Source organism: Xiphophorus maculatus, chromosome 20, assembly GCF_002775205.1.
Source record: "Xiphophorus maculatus strain JP 163 A chromosome 20, X_maculatus-5.0-male, whole genome shotgun sequence".
NCBI classification, from domain to species: Eukaryota; Metazoa; Chordata; class Actinopteri; order Cyprinodontiformes; family Poeciliidae; genus Xiphophorus; species Xiphophorus maculatus.
In genome coordinates, this window is record NC_036462.1 from 16923597 (window position 1) to 16946713 (window position 23117).

Genomic DNA, 23117 nt, shown 5'->3' on the forward strand with positions numbered 1-23117 from the left:
TTTTATCATTCATGTCATGAAAATTATGCATTTGAACTTCACAACTTGTAATTAATCACCTAAACTACATTTATTCATGCTTTTGTATTTGAAAATACCTTGTTCATATCAGGTTTACACTGCTGCAGAGAGAGATAAAAATATTCTATTTTCAAGGTGAAAGTAGACATGGCATAAGCTGTACAGACTCTATAGGGTGCTGATGCTCAGTTCATGCTGGGACATTCACCTATGACAGTGTCAACTTTCTGTGTGAAGAGCACATATTTTATTCTGTCTCCTTTAAGTTTAAATGTAGCAGAAAACAATGTGTTATTATGACAGATTAGTACAACGTTTCCTGAAAGGACCTTTATGTAGTTTTAGGTAGGGTTACATGATAATATGTCAAAGTAAAGAGTCGCCCCAACAGCCAAATATGTTGTTTGCACACAATTTGCAAGTAAGGCCCTTGAATTCTTTTCATTTGGCTAAGATACTAGGAGAAAAAAAAGCAATTCTGCTACAACTTCCTAAGGATAAACATGTAGGAGAACCTTTTTAGAGAGCTGTTTTCGATTTAATGAGCTCTTCAGGTATCTCCAGATGTTTCGTATTAACAGAGCACACAAAAGTAGAAATGCCATTAAGTATTTCTTACACGATAACGTTTATGCTCACAAACAACACTTGTGGTCAGCTTTGTTGTTTAATCCTGGGGCAGAAAGTGTTTCCAACAGAGAGACTGGTTTTTGGTTGGTGAGGACAAATCTAGAATTTTCATTTGTGTACCTCTTTGGATCTCACCCATGTTTCCTGCATTGATTATCTTTATAGCAAAAGTGCTCACTCCATCCGTTTTTGTGTTGACAGTAAGAGACCATGCATTCATTTGACATCTTCCTGTAAGGTGTTTATTGTCAGGAAAAAGTATCTATTTTCTGACTACAACCACATTGAATGACAGGCATCAAAGCAACCCTTTTACAGATATTATGTCATCGTGGTGTAAGGTTTGTTCTTTGACCAGAGTAATGCATTTTTCAATCCTTTGAAAATTGATTGAAAAACTGATTCTGACTTATATATGTTTCACAATTTGAAAAATTCTTATGTTTTCCGGCTTAAAATATAAGAAATTTCACCTTCTCAGTCCTGTCTCAAACGTTGTTCCATCCTGGTTATAGTTGATGTTAAACACTAGTGAGAATACAAAGGAGGATGCAGGAAAAGTATCAGGTGCAGTACTCATCATGGTTTTATCTGTCGTTTCTAAATCCAGCCTTCAAGTATTGATTAGAGTCCGACATCAAAGAGCATTTAAAGAGGAAAGGAGGAGGTTTTTACTGCTTGTATGGCCCTGGGCTGGCATGACGAGTCTGTTTGGAAGTGATGCATGCAAAGGCCTCGTTGCAGTGTTTTTTATTTATTGCTAACACTGACCTAAAGGTTAGGTATTTTTCATCAGTACCAGACACACGTTTTTCACTGAGGCATATTTCTACTGGTATTTAATTTGAACCGAAACGTTTCAGTGAATTTTCAGCCACACTATAGTCGTATTTCACAGTCTGACAATTATGCTTTACTGTTTTGCTGATGCTTATTTCTAAATCATGTTACAGTAGCTCCGCTGTCATAAATTTTCAGGCTGGGTGGCCGCGCTGTGCTGCGAGCGCTCAGCTGACCTGCTAGTATCAGTGTCTTGCTCCTAGATGGACCCATTTACATTGCCAGTAATCAACCATCTCCACTCATGAGCCCCTACTAATGTGTTAGGAGCGTAATGTATCCACCAGAGGCTGCTGAATATATTTCAGAATCAATAACTAGACAATTCATGCAGGACTGCACACTATGCTTTTGAAGAATGACCTCATAAGTTCTTGGCACTTAAGCGATCCAATAGCCACATATTGAAAATTGAAAACTCACTTTAGTCAGTAAAATTTCCTGACTCCGTCCGGGCTGCTGTGTTCAGTCCTGCCAGTCTCGTGTCTTGACGCAGATTTGAGAGTTGTTTATTGTAGACTGTGAGAAGTACAAGCCTTAGCTGGTCGAGTAGAGATCACAAGCCTGATTTTTGTGTAATTTTGTTAATGGTTTTCATCAGGGCTCCTGATGCACTCAATCAGTAACCAGACCAGCTTTTTAATGCATTTAATTCACTGTACAAGCATCAGCCTGCAAGCAGACTTGCCAGCTGATTGACATGGTTAAGATTTACTGTATAATTTCATCTTTTCTCAAGAGTAGCTATCGGCTGTAGATCCAGCCTGTCTGTAATTGGCTATGTTAAACATTTACTTCTCAGCAGGAAGTCATGCAGTTTTAATTCAGAAGTTGGTCAGACAATGGAGTGATTGTTCTTTACCAGGATCCTTTATACACGGGGAATAAATGGCAGGATGTGCGTATTTCTTTTCCCTTTTCTTTCTTCTTTGTATTTAAGGAAGACGGAATACACTTGAGACTTTCATCTAGACCTTTTCGCCCACATTCTCCATCAAAGTCTGACACATGATGTACTGTGTGTCTCACTTATCCCTTGTGGTAAAAGGTTTAGGACGAGTGCAACACACATGACACGTCACTCACTCAAGGCCTTCTAACTCCACATCTTGTGTGTTGTTTTAGCATGGGTAGCCTACATCAGTATTTTGATTTTTGTCACTCTTAATTGTTTCAGACAATCAAGCTAATTTTAATATGAGAAATGGCTCGGGTAAATGCAAAATGCAGTTTTCAGAGAACAATTTAATTTGTTAGTTGTCTAAACCAACCTGGCCCTGGGCAAGAAGGTACTTCTTCCTTAGACCTAATGACTGGTTGTACCACTCCTGATTGCAATAACTGCTATCAAGCATTTGTCACAACTGACAAGAAATCTTTTACATAATTTTGGCCCACTCTTTTTGCAGAATTATTTCAATTCAGCCGCATTTGAGCTTTTTCTTAAATTAGCATTAATGACCTGTATAGGGTCACGCCACAGTGGGTAAATTGTACCTAATTAAACTTTGACAAGAGCAATTGCATTTTTTTCTGTTATTGGAGCCATTAAGAAGTGAAATTTCCCATATACTGTGAAATCATTATTCTGTTGTATATAACCCTGTACACATAAACTTAAGATCACAAACTGATTGGCCATCCTCCTTCAAGGTTTTCTGATAGAGAGCAGTATTCATTGATCCATCAAATGTATCTTGTCGTCTTTATGCTGAATCAGCAAAAACAAATCACACCATCATCAGCATTTTTGGTGTCTGTCTGATATGTTTTTATTCTATAGGTCTTGCAGTAATCAGACCTGGGGCTGGTTTGTAATTATGAATCACAGTTTTTGCCAGTTTAGTCATGATTTAGTTACAAGGGTTATTTGTTTTTTGCATAGTGGAAGTTGGTTTAAAAAAACTTTTACTCCCCTTAATAAATAGGGCCATGAATTTGAGACTGCTATTTGTTCAGGTTAACATTGTCTAATATAACATTTTATTTGAATCATCTGAGATATTTAGGTGGAGTAAAAAAAAAAATCTGTAAGAAAGCAAATGCTTTACCATTGCACTGTACCTTCTTCTGAAAGCAGAAAAAAACTCCTTGTGAACGCAGACATCTGACCTCTGGTCACGTTGAGGGCTGCTGACACGTTCGGATTTGATTATAATGAGATGGCCTTATCGAGTTTTTCACCAGATAAGTTTAGACAAAAGACTGCAGAGCAAGTGTGGCATAATGAGAATGTCAACTGTGCCTCCTTTGCCCTTCCTCTTATTCTACTGCTTTGTTGTTCAAGTTCGATAATGAAACACAAACAAAAATGTTTTGTTTTGTGTTTTTTGTTCGGGAGAAAATTCAAGGCAGCAGTGCACACAGTGCTCACAATTGTGTATATTTGGCTTCGTTTCCGGACATATTGAAAAGTTAGCTTTGACTTTCTGCCTCTTCACTGTGTCTCCTTGTCTCCACATCTCAATATGAATTAGTATTTGAGGCTGTTGGCACCCTCTGATGCCCTGACAAACATGCAGTAGCACTTCCTGTCAATTACCACGATGAACAAAAAGCCTTGACAGGTGTGAGAACATGCACACAGATATGCTCATGCTTACAAAAAAAAATGACAACGAGGAGATGTGAAGGATTTTTTATTTATTTATTTTTTTTTATCAGTCGAGGAAAATGATTTTTAACACTAAGTTAATTGGCTTAATTTTACTGTAACACGGCTCCATTTCTCTGGCCCAGGGATGCCGATGGATGCCTCTTTGCTGAAACTGCTCATTTGCGTTTAGCTGTGCCGGTCTAAATATCTGCATTGGGATTTGAGTTGTTGTGTTATTATTTCATAGTTTGATGTTTTTGCCCCGAGGCCCGGCTCCCTCTGTGCCATATCTCTGGCTGATCTTGGCATTTCTCGTGTTCCCGAGGTCCTTGGTGTGACTCGAACACTTCCGGGGGATATCTTGCAACATTTCCCACTTGCTGAGGAACGAGAAACGCGTGTGCTTACAAGATCAAGCTCCACTTATTTTTATTTATTTATTTATTTTTCCTTCCAGAGCTTTTCTGCCTAAAAGAGGCATCGATTTTTATTCCTTCCATTTTTACCACTTTGGTTTGGAGTCTTGATGCACTGCAGATAGACGGAAGTATTTGGCATTAAAAAGAGCACATTTGAAATTTAGGTGTACTTGTCATAAAGATAGGAGTTTAACAGCAAACGGAGCAGATGTCCGTATATTTCACAGTTGACACTCTGCATCGGAGATGAGTTTGTCCTAGACAGCAGCTGTCTCTGGCCGTATGCACTTTTTTTTTTCTTCCTCCCTCCTCATACATAGCAATTTTAGATCATAACTCCTCCCTTCATGCACTCGTGATGTCTGCAAAACTTCTGCTTTACATGATTTCAGACGGCGCAATGTAAACGCTGTTTAGACCGTAGTTTGTCTAATTAGTAAGTTTAATGAAATGCATTCTCTCCCGCACTTAATTATAGGGACGAGTTGCGAAAACAGAGATGGGTGACGGATGTGGGCTGTGCTGCCCTCTCCAGCAGCAACTGCTGTCAAAATGGCCGTATGTAGCCTGAATGTAAAGCAGGACAATGCTGAGGCGGAATGTCAAAACTGTGACAACACTGATGTGCCTGGAAGTATCCGCTTTGCATAAACACACAATTAATCATGCTGACTTCATTAGAGATGTGGAGATAATGGGAAAACATGTTATTAAATAAAATAAATGCTCCTTGAGATGTTGTCAGTTTTTTTTCATAAACTATTGTTTTATGTTTCAGAACTAGTGAGAGTGCCTCAGTATATAATGGAAGTGAGCTTATGTAATTTCCCATAAAGCACTGATCTTCTTTTAAATGATAATGGATTTTGGGGAACGTAATGTAACACCAGAGCTGACACACAACAAGGGAATTATTTGCATCTTTTCAAATTCAAAGCTAAAAGGGAAAAACAATAGCAGGCACAGACTCTCCTAAAGTATGAGTCCGTTCTTCTTAATCAAACATGATTAAAAAGTAAAACCTTTTAAGGAAGATCATTAAAATGATTTTTGGGTAGCATATTATACTGAAAAAACTGCCCCCTAAAAATTAAACTATTAATTTGACTTCTTACAATTTATTTAGTAAATGAAAAGTTACAAAAATGTTATTTAAAATGAAATGATTTGCCACAATGGGCAGTAAATTATAACACAAGTCAATATGTAGCATTTTTACTTATACTTTATTGCGTTTTGTGTGTAGAAACAATAAATAGATAATCTGGGTATAATTGAGAAAAGATGGGATGTCATTTAATAAGATGTGTGTGTTGATCTTTCTGAGTCACAAACTGCAGACAAACCTGCCTTTTTTTAGTACACCATCACTTAACATACATATTTAGAATAATTTTGCATTTACTTTGAGTACATTTATTCAGTTGGTGAAATAATCTATTCTCTACTTATTAGGATGTTAAATCCAAATCCTATTAAATTATTGTACCTTACCCAATTCCAACATGCACTTTTCTTTAAGTGCATTCGTGAGCTCCACTTCCTGTTTGCCTGTAACATTTGCCTGAGCTACTCTCCAACATAGATAAAACATTAGAACGTTATTTAATTTAACCTAAATATGTGTGGATCTTCAAAAAAAAGGTTCCAAGACAATGGTAGATCACCCAGACTTTCTAATATCTCCAGTTATAGTGATGATTAAAGATTAAACAACTGGAACTGTGACAAAAAACTCCAGAGGAGTGGAGAAGTTTAATTTACTACTGTGCACAGTGAGAAGAATAGTAATGGAGGTCAGAAATTTTGCAAAGCTCACTTTGAAAAGAAGTATAGAACATGTTCAGTTTGACATCATGTTATTTTAATAAAATACAAATTTATTTGAAGGCTTCTTACCCATATGTACGAGGACCATGAATAAATGTGAAGGGAGCTGTACATCATACACACGTGTTGATATGAGCTTCATAGAGCACTGGGCTAGAGATCTCAAGTTTAATGAAATTCTATTAGAATTACATCGTTACACTATCGCATGCTGTTTCATTCACATGAACATCGGCTTTCCAAGTTATTTAAAGTAAGTCCCAGCATACGTCGCTCTGCTGCAACGGATAAATGTTATCAGTGGTGGTTTATTTGAAATATGATTTTTCACAAGATCACTTTTTACCCCTTTTAATGTGTCAGGTTTGCTTTAGAACAGCAGTGTCAAAATAGTGGTACTTGTAATAAAACTGTGTATTTTGCCCACTTTTTTGAAAAAATAAATAAATAAATAAAATCCAACTTGAATAAAAATACAATCTGCTATACAAGACAGGGGGTTTCAATGTTATCAGAGGATCTGGCAATAAATGCAAACATATAGAATATTGAAAGCTTTATCCTTTTAAGCCAAATACCTTGACATGTTGGCATAATAGATAAGCTGATGATTCCTTGTGTGAAGGCTTTTCAACGCTGCTTATGTAGGTCCTCCCTTTTTTGTGAAATGACGAGTTTTCTTATCAGATCCGACGGTGTTTTCTCTATCAATAACCGGGTCAACATCCGGGCTGCTCCATCCTACACTTGCATTAATTGACCACAGTAAGTGGGTTCTGGAATCTTCTGCATCTTTTATTGAATGCATATCTACAAATTAGAATATCATGAAAAAGTTTATTTTTGTAATTCAAAAGTATGTTTATAAGGAAATATTTCAGGCTTTTACATCTGTTACTTTTACTGATTATGAGTTAGAGCTAATGAAAAATCAGTTTCTCAGCAAATAGGAATATAACATAAGACATATACTGTATATATATTTTTAAGATACTAATGTTTTGTTATAGGTGACAAAACCATGTGAAGACTACTGACTTTACAGTGTTGGTTGGTAATTATCATTTGTTTATCACTATTTTGAATTAGACACATAAGATCCAGTCACTGTTTAATTTTATCACTGATGATTTGTGGAACCGTGTGATCTGCTGGTGTTGAGCCACTCTCTTTTGTCATGGTCTATGTGTTCACCTATTTTGGTCCACATCATACCTTCCTCTTCTGACTTCATAGAGTTTTCATTTTCCAGCCAGATTTGACAGCTGGCTCAACAGACCGTTTTTAGCCCGGCTGCCTTGGAATCCGGACCTATGGAGTTTGCAGGTTCACCCTGTGCATCCATGAGTTTCCCCTGGGTACTCTGGGCTTCCTTCTACATTCCAACATGCCTTTTAGGCCTTAGCTCCTTTTGGTCAGTAACATCCAGAGATTAGCATTACCTTAGCAGAGCCACAGAAAGCGCACTTCCATGTTATGCTGCACCATTGCAGTATTTCATGCAAGAAAACAAACCAAAACAAAACAGACTGCTGAGTACAGATACTGCACAGTAGTTGTTTTAATATTTCTTTTTTGATCTTATTTAATATTCTTTTTGAGAACAAGGGTTTCCTTTAGCTCTAAGCCAAAATCAAAAGTAACCAAAATAAATACCTGAAATTTGTGACTGTATTTATAATCTTGAAATGACTTTCACTTTTGGATTGAACTGATGAAATAAATACACTTTTCTATCATTTTCAAATTTTTAAACACTGACCTGTAATTTGAGTGAAAAAGTGAGAAATCAGCTGCTTATCAGAGTATGAAAAAAAAACTCCTGCTTGTGACGTAAATGTGCCACATATCTGATCCTAACATCAGTGATTGATATTTTAACGCTGTCCCCCAATGACTAATGCAAGTTAAATGCTCCTGTGGTTGTTGTTAGGCTGCTGTTTTTCAAGGGCTCTCAGGGGTTCTTGGCTTGTTGTTGCGTGTGATATTATGGAACAAATAGTGGGGCTTAATGGTGGTGTAGATGATTTAACAGCCCTCGGGGCGATGGAAAAGGAAAATGATTTTGCAGGAATATACAGTGTACAAAGTGTTTTTCTGTAGCTCTTTTGAAATCTTTTTTTTCCCTTTTGTTTTGTCTGCTGGTTCCCAAAAAAACAATATCAAAGTAAGAACCCAGGCCAAAGCAGCTGTATGTATTGTCTCATTTAAACTACTTGTTAAGCTACATAATTCAGCAGTGTTTTCAGATTTATGCGTGTTTGTTTGAGTGCAGCAGAGCTCCTCCGTCTCCTTCAGGCCCAGCACCGACTTCGTTGTCTGCTCTGCTCCATCAGAAATGCTGTGGCTTTAATCCTTTGCCCACAGGGGATGGCTGACATGGATGTGTGTAAACTGTTGACATGGTGCTGTCTCCTATGCTCTCTGATCAAAGACTGTGCAGCCCTCCTGTTTCACAACCTGCCTTCAAATATGCTCCAAGTCTCAGTCTCCAAGCCTCCCTCCCTCTCCGTTTCACACTTCAGGTTAACCCATGTATCGCCGTAATAAATCGCTACATCTGATAATAAAGCAGCCATTTATGACTGTGCTGGAGGAGGCTCGGTGACCTCCCTCCAAGCAGTGAATTTGATTTGGGGAAACAGGGTGCAAGTGTCTCGTGTCTTGGTAGAGGGCATTTTTTTGGAGGCGGTTATGTGCTGACTTAAAGTGCAAGAAAAGATTTGGCTGGATGTTGTGCTTACTTTAATTAATCCTTGGTAATGATGCAACTATTAGTAAGAGCTCAGCTCATCTTAAATGGGCTGGAAGTGTTTGGGTGCGTGTGCATGTGTGTGTGTGAGAGAGAGAGGGATTGAGTTTATATTTGATGTCAGTGTAGATTCTCAGTTTTGCAGGTCATGCTTATCCTAACTGCTAGAGCAGAAGTGAGTTTGGAATAGTTTGCTCATTCCTAGCATTCCTAGCCTGTTTTGAAAAGTATGGAATCTATTTTGATCATTTTCCATGGATATGTGTGGGAAAAAAATCCAATAGAGTGGAAAAATGTTGGACTTTACAGACTTTTTCTCTTGTTCTCCTTTCCTAAGGATAACAACTATATTGTAGACGATTTTATTTTTATTTAAATTACATTTTAGCCTTGATTTGATTCGTACAATTTCGACATTTTATTAATCAGTGTTTTAGTTCTTGTCCTAACAACGCATGCATATTCAGAAATCTTAAAAGGGTATTTTCACCACTTTTCTGAAGTCTAGACAACTGAACCAGTGGTTCTTTAACTGGGACTGGTTAGAATGCCAATCAAAACCAAGGGAGTTTTTCTTTCACAAAAACTAAAAAGAGAATAATGCTACTCCAGTCCTTATTTGCAAGTATTTTGAAGTCGAAGAAGGAGATATTTGAAAAGAAGCAGATATAATTTTGTTCAGATTCCAGACGAGCAGTGAAATGGCCCTCCGTCGCATTATTTTGTTTCGGGATTTGTGGAATCTACCGATAAAACCCAGCTACTAATCAAGCAGTTAATATTTTCTACTCAAATGTTGAGAATTTTCTTCAACCTCCAGAAAAAAGGAGGAGAGTCAAGGCTGGGTAGTATGTGTGACACCTTAAGTCAACTCCTCTTTTATTGTAGGTCTTTTCCATTAAATGCAGGTTTCCTTTTTTCGTGCAACGCTTTCGACCCAGTCCCGTTGCACCTTTGTTGCGCATCAACATAGTGTTCACAGAGGCGGATTGGAGGTTAAAGTTGATCCACCGCCCACATGCCTCTGAGCCTGTAACAGAAGTAGTTAGGGAGGCAGCTTTGCTTATGTGCAAAGTGGGAGGTGGCACATGCAACAGTATGCTACAAGAAGCCCTTCTGTTAACTCTGCTGATTTTGTGCTACTGGCTTCTTTTTCTGAGTGCAGGGCTCACCCAACTCAGTTTGATCTGGGTGAATTAGCAAAGGGGATCAGTAGGTAGTCATAAAGGAAGTCGATAACTGTAGTGTTTAACCACTGAGTGAAAAGGTCTATCGATGACTTTCTTTAGTCCCATTCCAAAACACTTTTCCACTATTAGTACATTTTTCATCAGCATCATTCAAAGTGTGTCCTTGAAATGCAGGTAGACTGTTGAATTTTGACTTGATAAACTCAATAAGCTGGTCAAGCCCAGCTGTCACCAACCAGGAAGTAAAGTTATCATTAGTGCTGCCTTATTATGAAAAAAACAACTATGGCCCTGAGCATTTTGGTAAGTGGTGAAATCAAGATTAGTTACAATGGTTTTATTGATTTTTTTTCGGGGAAAAAAACATAACATCTACTGCAACCAAAGAACAGTGAACTTTCTTGAACGTAAATTTTTTCCTGATATCTTTTTCCTTTACTGCAACCAACGATCATATGCTTTCATTAAAGTGTGAAGAAGTGCACTTACAGGAAACCTCAGCTGAACCTGAAGCAGTGCTGCCTAATTGAACCGAAGGCTTTTAAATATATTTTTAGGGCCAGAGAACCAGAGACTATTTCTAGGGCTTTACTGCTATTTCTTTTTATTATATTTTTAGGTGAGTTATTTTATACATTATACTGACTGTACTCTGTTTTAGCATAGTGTGAAAGTGAAGCGGTCCCCGTGTCTTAATGTGATTTACCTGTATAAATAAAGCTAAAACAAAGAAATATATATGTTCATTCAAATGTAGACCACTCTATAAAAATGTATATAAAAAAATCATAAATATAGCGTACTTAAGTGATTCCCTGAAAACAAAATGCTAAATAGAAAATGCACATTTTAATTTAGCTACTAAAAGATATCAAAATCCAGAATCATAACAAACCATCAGCATGGGTACAAGGAATAGAAAACATCAAATTTGTGTGAAAGAAAGTTGTTTTAAAGTACAAAGTAAAATATTTCAGCTCATGGATATGACTAATCAGCCGCTGCGCTCTGCTCCATTTTTGTTTTCAACTTAGAAAAGAAAAATTCTTTCCACCATGGACGTTCCTGTTTGAGACTTTTGATTGCAATGTTGGCAAATTCATATTTAATAATTGAGATTATTAATGAAAAGGTTATTTATTTCAGGAACTAATTACACACATAGGGACATTTTCAAGTCTATTTCACTTAGATGTGATGATTTTCCACTTAAAGGTTAGGAAAAGTCAATTCAGAAATATTTTCTTGTTCCCAAAGGGAAGTCAAATGTTGTAGTAACTCATGCTGTCCAAAGAGTTGTAGAGACTTCTGGCTCCTGTAGCAGTCTATATTGCTGCAAATCTGAAGAAGCCTCTGACTGAAGACAATGTTTTTGTATGACGGTCTAATGACGAGGATGCTCTTTGTTATCCATAATTTTCTTCATTGTATGTAAAATCCTTCTTGGCGCCAGTATGTCCAGTGGTTACTCAGCAGTCCCCAGAACAGAAACAGCCTTCTTTATCAAGTTGTTTAGCCTTTTCATGTCCCTGTTTCTTTAAGCTCTTCATGATGTGATCAATAGGGGTTTAGTCATTGATAACTGATGGTTCAGTTTTCTTTGGTACCGGAACCAGGCGGAATGTCTTCCACAAAAAAGAACCTTCTTGTGAATCAAGTGAAGGTTGAAGATGTGCTGCAGAATCCCACAGAGCTGCTCTGCACAGGACTATCAGACTCTGGTGCTAAAACTATCTGGACCTGCAGCCTCTCTCCAGCTGCCTATTCACCTGACTTCTAGATAGAGAAACCTGGCAGGAGGAGGCAAAGGGAGCAGCAGCATTTTCTGGTTCGGTTGATGGCCAACTTGTAGAAGCAGAAGAGTCCATGACTGAGATGGAGGATAAAACATCTTAGGCTTGACAGGAAAGCTATAGGAGTTTGGGATGTCTGCTTGGCTGGAGGCAGGAGAGGAGGATGATGAGCTTGTTCCTCAACTGAACTTATTGAAGAATGTGTTCAGCTCATTTACTCTGTCCACACTTCCATCTATCTGATCCTCTTTTTGCTCGAAGCCTGTGATCTTCTTCATCCTTGACTGCACCTCTGATATTATTCTAAAACACATTTTTATACAAATATAGCAAGATAAGAAACCAAGCTCTGAGAAATAACCGTCTAGGACCAGGAGGCAAAACCTATGCTTAGCTTTATAAAAAATAACATCTGCCAAATGGTTAAATACTTTTAAATTGGTGCATTTCTGCCACCTTCTAGTAATTTATGCAGCTTTTTATCATCCGAAGCCGGTGAGTAAAAGTATACAATTTGTATGGTGCAACAATTGCTTTAACATTTGAAAATCATTACCAATGTATGATAACATTATTTGTCTTTTAGAGCTAAGAAAGAAAATCTACTTGCAAGTACTCTGAATGTGTTGACAAGTTGATAACTTCAAATATAACCTGCATTATAAAGGTAGCAGAGGCGTCCAGGGGTTTTTTCCACTGTTCTGAAGTTACATTAACCCTCATGAGACTGGTGCCAAGCGTGATAGAAAACAGTTGTCATGGTTACAAAGTTGGGGGTGTGCAATTTTAAAGCATTTAAACCTGGGGCAAATTTTACAAAAATCCTACTGAGCTAGAGTTGTGTGACAATGAACTAAGACACAAATAGATAGCTTGTTAAAATGGCTTTTATGTGGTTTGAATACAATCAAATATTGTGCCAGACTGCAAGTTTATAAAGGTAACAGTGTGAAGATTTACAAACCAACCACAGTTTCGTAGTAAAATCTGTAGCCAGTCAAACTTAGAACAATAAAAATAAAAAAAGCAATAGAAAAAAATTACAACCATTTAAACATAGATGATTATGTGGTTTTGTTTTAGCCTTTTCTGCTCTTTTTCTTCACAAAAAAATATGTTTCCAAATTTACTCGCCTCCATATAAGAGCAGGGGGAAATATTAGCCAATGTCCAGATTTTAAATGCAATTGCAAGTTCTGACTGCTTAGAGCGACAGAGAACACTCTTGTTTTGCTTGTGCACCTGATTGACAATGACAACCGCTAGACAGCCTCTTCTCCACTGGCACTGTCTTCAGCCTTTGCAGAGTGAATTTTCCCCGGTGAGTTTGACTGTTGCAAGTCTCTGGCTACGCTGTAGGGAGTGTGGATGCTAAAGGACAATTTGTGCCTCTAGCACTCGCTGTAATTCTGTTGACAATGTTTGATTTCATGGGGCTTTTTTTTTTTCATCGAAGTAAAAGAGACATTTGTGCCTAAAAGACTTGAGGATGATTGCTTACACCCCTGGCTGCACAGGCGGCCTGCATTTTACTAATTAGTTATTGTATTGGGGTTTTTGTATGGAGACTGTTGAAATGTTCATACAATTATTCATATATATTGACCATCCACCCAGTTTCATTATTTTTCTTCTCTCGGCTGAAGTGCTTCTATAAAGGTTGTGTTGGATTCTGACTATAAAAAAGCAGGAAACAATCATTCGTGCTGTTCAAGAGGCTCCACTTGTTTTCTGCAGAGCTCTAAAGCCCTGATGGTGGTAATTATCACCCATTAATGCTTTGTGCCAAAATGGCACCTGGGTTGAAAACTGAGATTTTTTTCTTTCCTATTTGTTCAGAGCTGCTTCTCTCGCTGATTCACTTGTGATGCTATGCATTGCATTGCTTATTTTTTCTGATTAACTTAGCAAATAGATTGATTTCAAAACTATATATAAAATTAAATGCTTAACTATAATCACTGATTATGGTTAAGGATCTTACCTGTTATTTCAAGACTGTAGTGGAAAAAAAATAAAGGCAGATGCTAAATTTTCTGCAGAAACGCTGCAATGCACATAAACATGTTGGGAGAATGTTTAATATATAGGTTTATAAACTATAATCTCAATCTGTAGCATCAGTGTGGTCCTTTGCCAAAGGTTTCACAATTTCCAGTCTGCTTTTTTAGTTAATTTTGCAGGTAAATTAACTTGTTGACAAAAGTGAGAAAATACTGTAGTGCAATATCCTTAGTAAATGATTCAATGATGTTATCAGTTATGATAAATCAAAAATTCCTCACTCTGAACTGTCTTTTTCATGTGTACATTCAACACTCTCTATGAACTTTAGCATTAGTAATCTGTGTGGGCATCTACTGCAGTGAGACTCCATCCAACAATCTGACTATTGTGCTGGCATGCAAGGTGTGAACTTATAACAGTGAGGAGGTATTGGCCAACTACCACTGCATTCCAAAACGTCGAGAAGGGAAATGGGATTCAGCCTCAACTACTGTTGATAGCATGAAAACAGCAGCATTTTTAAAGTTTATAAAAAAATATTCTATGGCACATAATATTAGAAGAATTTAAAAGAGATTTTCCCCCCACCCCCTTTTTTTCCCATCATTTTGACATCCTGACCAATCTACACGACGTTTAGTATCATGATCACTAAAATCTATCTTGGTAAATTAAAGGAAATAAAAAGTAATCCAACTGGCCAGTGTGTGATTAACATGACTGGCGTGATTGCATGACACCTGATGTATTTTAACTTGTCAAATATTGGATTTAAGCAGTCCCTTGTGACTGCAGCTTGACCATGCCATGTAGGCAGGGTGGCTGTCTTTACATGGTGTTGAAAGAATAAGAAAATATTGGCTACCAAATGATGCCGGCGCAAGTTTTTACATTGGTGCACCCCTAATATTCATTCTTACAGTTGCAGTCAAATCTATAACATATGTTCCGTATTAATTTGAATCTGACAAATAAAAGAAAAAAAAGTTTAAAATCTGCCAAGTTTAATAGAGGTTTTTAGGTTAACATGCTTATTGGTCTAAGAATTGTACTCAGTTTGCTGTGTAATGAGCTGACATTAGCTAACCTGTTAGTCGTGCTGTGTGCTTACGTACAGTCTGCCGTCAGCAGCCTAACAAACATGGTACCCATAGCATACCAATTGTAGTTTTAGAGGAGCCTTGCCTAAATAATAGTAATAGTGGTCTGGCTCCATACAATGAGTGCTATTTACTAGAAATTCATCACCTTCCATTGGTGATCAGTTTTTTTTCCCAGTTAAATTAGTTTTAAATGTTTAACATCTCATATGTTTTTAATACTGTGTTAATTTCTACAGTTCCTTATTTCAAATTTTTACTTGAAATGGTCTCTGATAATATTTTGACCAGTGGGACCATTCAGTGTAAATAATATTATTCATTTTTTTTTACTATTATTACAAATATCTAAAAAAAACTTATTTAATTTGTCAATTTGTATATGATTGAAAAATATATAAAACTTTTTTTCTCTCAGGCAACTCAGAAATATATGGAGGAGAGGGACATAATGTTACTTTCTGCTCCATACAGTCAGACAAAACTCTTGTCACTCCAGCACTTTTACTGGTATCTCATTAAAAGAATTTAAACAATATGTCAACTCATTGTATTAATTATGAAGGCGTAACTTTCTGAAACCTTTGAGTACCTTGATACCGGTAGCCAACAGTAATTTGAAATCATTACATCTCCATCATATTTTTTGCGCTTTCTTCACAATCATAAAGCATAATGTATGCTGAAGTGTTCTCCAGGGTCAGTAATGTTTTACATGACACACATGAGCACGTTAAGTCGCGCATGTCTAGATAAAAATAAAATGAGTGGGAACTGACCCTTTGACCCATCCCTCAATGGAATATTTTAATCCCCAACCTGATTAGGTACATAGGGATGGGAGAGGGGAGTTTGTAACCTTAGGAACAAAGGTTCCAAACTCCTTAGGAACTGTAGTTGTGACTGTGTCTCTTTGCTTATTTCTATGTCTACATTAGTCATTCCACACCAACCATAACTGTGTGGTTTATCTTTGAGCTGCGGTCTGTTTGCTTCAGGTGTGAGCAAGGTCATTGATGATGCTGGTGATGTGTTGTTTATTCCTTCTATATCCAGATACATATGCTAATTCCATTGACACCAGATGCTTTATTCAGACATTTTTAGTAGATTAATGATTCTTTTTCCCCGCTGTTCGTAAACTTCCCGTTGCCCCAGTGGATTTCCTGACCTCCATCTCTGTCCCCCGCAGTTGCATCGGGTGACCAACCTCGCTTCACTGGAGGCAGCCGTCCTGGGAGCACCGGCGTAATGAGGGAGAGGAGGACAGCTGGTGACCCCTACTGGTCCTATTCAGGTGAGCTCTCATTCCTGGTATAGCCAGAGAGCCTGGAACAGAGAGAAAATAACTCACAACCTCTCTGGCTTGTCTCTCACATCCCTGTTTTTGTCCTCTGTTTTGGCAGAGACCTTTGCTCCCTTCTTATTGCTATATCTAGAGAGGCTGATCTAGGTGTTTTAGTATTCACATAATGCATACCTGAGCCGTATATTTTCATCACTCCTAATAACCGTAATTAAACTAATGCATTGGGGAGAGAAACTGAGCATATGGCAAAGTGATTTAATGTTCCAAATGTTAATGCCGTATTATTATGTTGTAGCCTACTGTGTTTAACTATAAATAATGAATCAACTTCTCTTAAAATGGATTTATTGCATGTTTAATTAGGTATGTAAACCGTAAAAATGTATGCATGTGCAGTTGAAATAAGGTATTTTCTTACACTGGATGAAAGACATAAAACATTTATTTTTCACTGTTTGGTATTAGATTAAACTAGACTTGACACCTCATGGAAATTACAATTAAAAATGTCTTCTGTTTGTGAATAGAATTTGTGTGAGAATTTGACATTTTTTGCCAACGTTTGAAATGTTCATTCATTTTCTTGTAGAATTGAGAAAACTAAAAGAGGATTACAATAGAATAGTCAGAATACTTAAAGCTAAATAGGTGATTTATTGTCATATTTATTTACATAGATTTCTTTATTAATGGGTAGCATTGCATTCCACAGTGCCTCGTTATAATAATGTTTAATTGTCACCCATTCCTCCTGACAAAACTGCTGTAACCAAGTCAGGATTTGTGGCCGCCCTGGTTACACACACCATTTCAGCTCTGGCCACTCATTTTCTGTAGGAATGAGATAAGGATTTTGCAATGTCTGCCACCAAACCATCACTTTGTTGTCCTACAACCAGTTTGTCACTAATTTGGATGTATGTTGAGTTTTATTGCTCCAAATGTTAGCAAGAAAACATTACTAGCATAGCTAATGCTAATGTCTCATTAGTATTAGCATAAGCTTCCTTTTTTGCTGCCAACTGTTTGTGTGAAGTGCACCAGTCCCTTCAACACAAACGCACTTACAGCAACATGGTGCTGTCATTCCTGTACTTGCCAGCCAGTTGGTAAAACTGTTTTGAAATAAAGTTGCTATTTTAGCACTATGTGATAACTGTGATGTTAGAAACTCCATACTTACCACCACTTCTAAAAATAATACCTATGTTGATAAATATTTTTTTGTTCCTGGTTCCACGTTTGGTTACTTACCTTCAGCCTGTAGTAATACTTATATATATATATATATATATATATATATATATATATTTATTAGATTTTCAGAATATAACATACATAAAGCATACATGAGAGTATGAAGCATATATATACACATATACACATACTCATATACACGCAGACTTACATACATGCATATATGTAACAAAATCCTGTATGAAAGCAGTATACTCTTATCAATCCAGTAATAACGACGTACAATAACCAAAAAAACAGAAAGAAAGAAAAATTTATAACAGCAAGTCAGGAAAATTATCCAAAGGATTGATTACACTATATTGAGTACAATTTACGCTTAAGGATGGTATTACCTGTCCGTAAGGGCATAGGTGGTATACTAAGAAACTGAGCGAGTGTCGGGGTCGACCTTGGATCGAGAAAGATAGTCCAAAACCGGATGCCAGATACTGCAGAACTTATTAGAGAAACCCACAACATGTTATCGTAACTTCTCCAAATGGAGAATCTCAGTAAAGTCGCTCAACCACATTTTTAACTGAGGAACCTTGTCAGTTTTCCAAAGTCTCAATATTACTTTTTTGGCTATTACCATTCCATACACCACCGTCGTTTGCATAGAAATGCTGCAGTTCCTCAAAGAAGGAGAGTGTCCAAACAATTCAATCTGGGGGTCAGGAACCAACGCGCATCCATAAACCTTAGAAAACAAGTTGAAAATCTCACACCAATAATGAAAGAGCTTGGGGCATGTCCAGAACAAATGAGATAGGGACCCATCCGCAGACTTACATTTATCACATTTTGAAGATGTCGAAGGAAATATTTTGTGCAGTTTAATTTTAGAATAGTGAAGTCAATGCAACACCTTGAACTGAATTAACTGGTGTCTTACATTGATAGAGCACGTCCGAATCCTCCCAAGACCGTCCTCCCAGACCTCACTCCCGATCTGCAAACCCAGTTCCTCCTCCCATGCAGCCCTCAAGGAGTCTGTGGTAAAGTTAATTTGCTCTGCAAAGACGTCAACAAAACTCGTGATTAACTTTTTCGATCCTGGAGAGCCCAGCAGAATTTTGCATAATTTGTTTTCTTCCGGGAGAGATATGAAATTTGGAATATTAGTTCGAACATAGTTTCTAACATAGTATTTGCAAATATCTGAAGAAATCTGTATCCAGAAGAGAAAAATAGCTCTTCAGCATAGCAAATGAAGCAAACTTTTTGTTCTGTAATAATGCTTAAAAAACAAACAAACACACATTTTACAAAATGGTGATAGTATTTGTATTAGTATATTATTAGAACTGCAGTGAACTGGCGACGTGTCCAAGATGTAACCCGCCTCTCGCCCATTGACCACTGGAGATTGGCAACAGCACCCTTTGCGACCCACTTTTCCTCATTTTCATCTCCCATTGTCATTTCATCATAAAACATTGTGACAACTTTTTATTAAAATTTAGAGAAACTAAACAGGTTAATGTATTGTCACTCTATTGTTTCTACATCTGCAATGAAAAAAATGCGTTGTTTCTCTAGCATTATTTTGACATTTAGCAAATTGTTGGGCCTTTTTATACACTGTATGTAATTATGTGGATTTGCTACTGGTTGTTCATTACAACATGAATATTTTATGATGATCATTTTAATTTTTAGGTAGCTCATTTGGTAAGCAATTCAGATAGGCATGTTCTGTCAGAACACCTCTGCTCTCTCAATCACAAACATCCACAGCCTTGCAAACACAGTCCAGGGTCGACTATCAGGCAGTGCCGATGGGAAATCTGGGTTGTGTGCTCTGGTTGAGGGCACCTCTCTGAAACAGCTCAGGGAAGGAGCACTTGTATTTACAGGTCCAAAAACACCACATTGCAAATAATGCGCTCAGTCCCACTGCCACTGGAGTGCATCGGAGCTCTGAAAATTATTACACTGATGGAATATTTTGTCTTGGGTGCTGCAGTTGTGAGTAAAATAGTAAAGAAGAGAAAATCGTGGTTTCAGAGAAGAAAATTGTGCACTTCACAGTAGAGAAACGAGGTATGCTCAGTTTGGACTCATGTTTGTTTGGTATTCACGTCACTCCTAACAGTGGCCTTCGGCTGCCTCAGTTGTCTGGTAGAGGCAGTGAAAGACTGTCTGCTTTGGCTATCCAACCATGACAGCTCTCTCACTATGTACAAGGTATGTGGACTCGATAATAAGAATCTTAATCACTTCAAACACACTTTTATTTTTCTCAAATCCTTTATGCACAAAACGTATGTGTAGATGGTCAGACTAGACCACCTTTTATACTGCCTTCTATTTTATCACAAAGAGGATGAATTCTCTCTGATCGAAGGGACATTTTTAATGATTCAACATGATGGCAGTAAACGTGTTTTGGCTTGGGTGAGTGGCTGTGGTTAAAATAAAAATGGCAGCTGGCGCAGATCGAGATGATAAAATCCCCCCGCTAATTAGCTGAGATAGTGAACCACCAAAAACTTGACAGTATTTTTTATTTGATAGATTTATTTTCTAGAATACAACATAAGCCCCAGTCCCATTCTGAATAAATAAAATAAACTAGCATAAGACAGATTTAAAATTGATTTAAAGGACATAAATATGTTATAGCTTACAAAATCTGGGAGATGATTGCTAACTTCTCTGTTGTTTATAATACAGCCATTGACACCCTTCACATGGTTATTTTTAAGAAGATGCCGTTTCACAGAGCTGTATCTATGAAAGCAGGTTATATTAATGGAAAGTCAAGTGAAAGGATAAAGTGGGATAGCAAAAGATTTTTAAGCAACAGGGATCATTTTAGAGCACTTCACGCATCCCTTCACGAACAAGCTTTATGAAAATGCTTATTTTGAAATCCAGGAAGACTTTACACCGGCCCTCAATTTCAAAAGACCATACTTTAGTTACTATGGTAATGCTGTACTTGATTAGCCAATTCTCCTCACAAAAACCCTATAGAAACTCTGTGGGGTATTGTCAAAAAGGAAAGTAATACACACCACAACCACAACAACGGATTTGAACTAAAGGCCATTATCAAAGCAACCAGGGGCTCCTTAACATCTAGCAGAGCCAGACCTGATTGCCTCCATGATGCAAAACACCTTTAATGATACTGTAACTGTTGCAAAATTAGCCTGGCAAATTATTAGGTGTAAAGTACACAAACATACTTTTCAGTAGGCATTTCTATATTAACATATATTTTCAATGGTCATCAATGATATTTAAGGGTTGTGAGTAATTGAAATTTGGGTTTTCACTCACTAGCTGTTATAGTCATAATTACACTTGCAATATATCACTGTGTGTGTGCTGAATCTACAAATTGAGTTATATTTTTTATTTTGATGGATCGTAATATTTAGTTGCACAACCACACTTGTCCCTTCTGGTCAACTTTCCAACTATATTGGATACATTGGTGAATAGCCAACTTCTTAAGCAATAATCTTATATGGCTAACCTATTTTGTGGACATTATCAGTGAATGTTTGCTGGAAAACTGTCAAGACAGCAATCTTCATGATTGCACAATGCATAACTTGGCCATCACATAATTTTTCTAAATGTAAAAATGTATCTTTTTTATTGGCTTTAAATTATTTTCTGAGAAAATAAACTTTAAATTTCTTTAGTAAATCTTAATGCTCAAATACATCACTCTGTTGAACGTCTTTAAAATAAATGTTACTTTTTGAATTTGATTACAGAAATAAAATGTTTTATATGTTGATATATTTCTTATTTAATTATTTTAAGACGTATGTGTGCAGACCAGGCGGCAGACTGGCTTAATATTTTTATTTTTTTTATACTCGGCACTTGTGCTTGCTGTGTGCAGAGAAGAATGCATGTTTAGCAATAAATGAGCTGAAAGTCTTAGGAAAACAAGATCTTATAAACACCCCCCCCCCTCCTCCCCAGAAAAAAAAAAACTCAATGTTGAACTTTATCTTAAGAAAAAAAAACCCTGCCTGTCTTGAGTTGAATTTTGGACATTCATTTCATGTCTGCACTGACCACCAAGTCCCACTCGCGAAGGCAGCTGGCTGATTGTGCTCTGGAAAAAAGGGAAGCATTGAGGGAACACAGAACTGTCCATTACTTTGGGAATGTAATTAGCGGCTAAGGCTGTGACTGGGAGACAGACCAGCGTGCCTTAGCAGCTAAATGGTTATTAAGGGCATTTGCTCTGTGCAAGTGAGTGTAACAGAAATGCACGCAGCGGGCGTGTGCCTCAAGCTAGAACATACTTGTGCAAGACAGGCTTCAACCCTTAAGAGCTAGACACGCATAACATATAGAAGAGCAAGCCTCTCTTTTCTATTCATTGTGTAGCCCACCAGCATCAATTGCTGCAGGGGAGAGATGTTTGAAGAATGTGGAGCAACATGAGCTCTAGAAAGTAAGTTTTGAGTCCTTCATTTAGTTCAGGTCTGATTTTGCTGCTGGATGTCTATTTTAGATGGAAATTCTTCTCTTTTTTTACTGCAAAGTTTGCAGATTCATATTTGTCCATCTATTAGACATCTGTTAGAGGTGTTGCTTGTTTAGCAGCAACACTTTATTTAGGGTTTCAGAGCCTTTTTGTCACACAGTCCTCAGCATAAAGGTGTAATGCGCACAATGCAGTGAGAACTCTTATCGGTCCGTGACATGTCTCCTTCCTGTGTGCTTTGATTATGAACCTCCATGCAAGGAGGCTTGAAACCCACACCTTGAAACTTGATTAAAAGTTATTTAAGGCAGGCCCCGAGCTTGTGTGTGTCTGTGTCTGCGAGTGCACATGTGGAGGCATTTTTCATAAGAGGGATGATATCATACTCACCATAAGACTCCCACAGGAACAGGGCTATGCATCATTCCCCCCCATTTTTTTTATATATCTCTGCAGGTTTTCACATCATCTCTGTTAGTTTCACTCGTTCTTTTTATCGCTGGTTTTATATTTTTTGCCGATACCCGGGCTGGTTTTGCCGCTGATCGCTTTCTTGTTGATTTATTGTTCTGATTTAATTACAGCACAGCAGTGAGGAGTACCTTAATGTGCCTTTGCAGAAGCATTAAGTTTGATCCCTTTCTAACGGCACTTTGGAATGGAAGAAGAAGAAGAAAAAAAAAAAACAATACGAAAACATGCCAGCTCTCGATGTAAAGAAATGCAGATTAACATCCCAAAGATGAGTCGATTTTCATTTTCTTTGCATTATGAGATTGCACCTGAATTAACTTGCGTCATTTAGACTGAAGTGAAGCAGTCAATCCATAATAAAAGATTTAATTTTATTACTTTAATCTCAGCAAGTATATAGTATTGATCAGAAAAAATGGATTGAAATTTAAAAATGCTGTAAAAAGCGGGCA

At 37.4% G+C, this 23117-nt stretch overlaps 1 protein-coding gene across 1 annotated transcript in view; it reads left to right on the top strand.

Moving 5' to 3' along the window:
- Positions 1-23117, top strand: part of ptprg (protein tyrosine phosphatase, receptor type G) — a 155439-nt gene that overhangs the window by 17798 nt on the left and 114524 nt on the right. The window contains exon 2 of the mRNA XM_005810433.2: positions 16371-16475. Coding sequence (XP_005810490.1) covers positions 16371-16475 — 105 coding nt within the window. The remainder of the gene's footprint in view (positions 1-16370; positions 16476-23117) is intronic.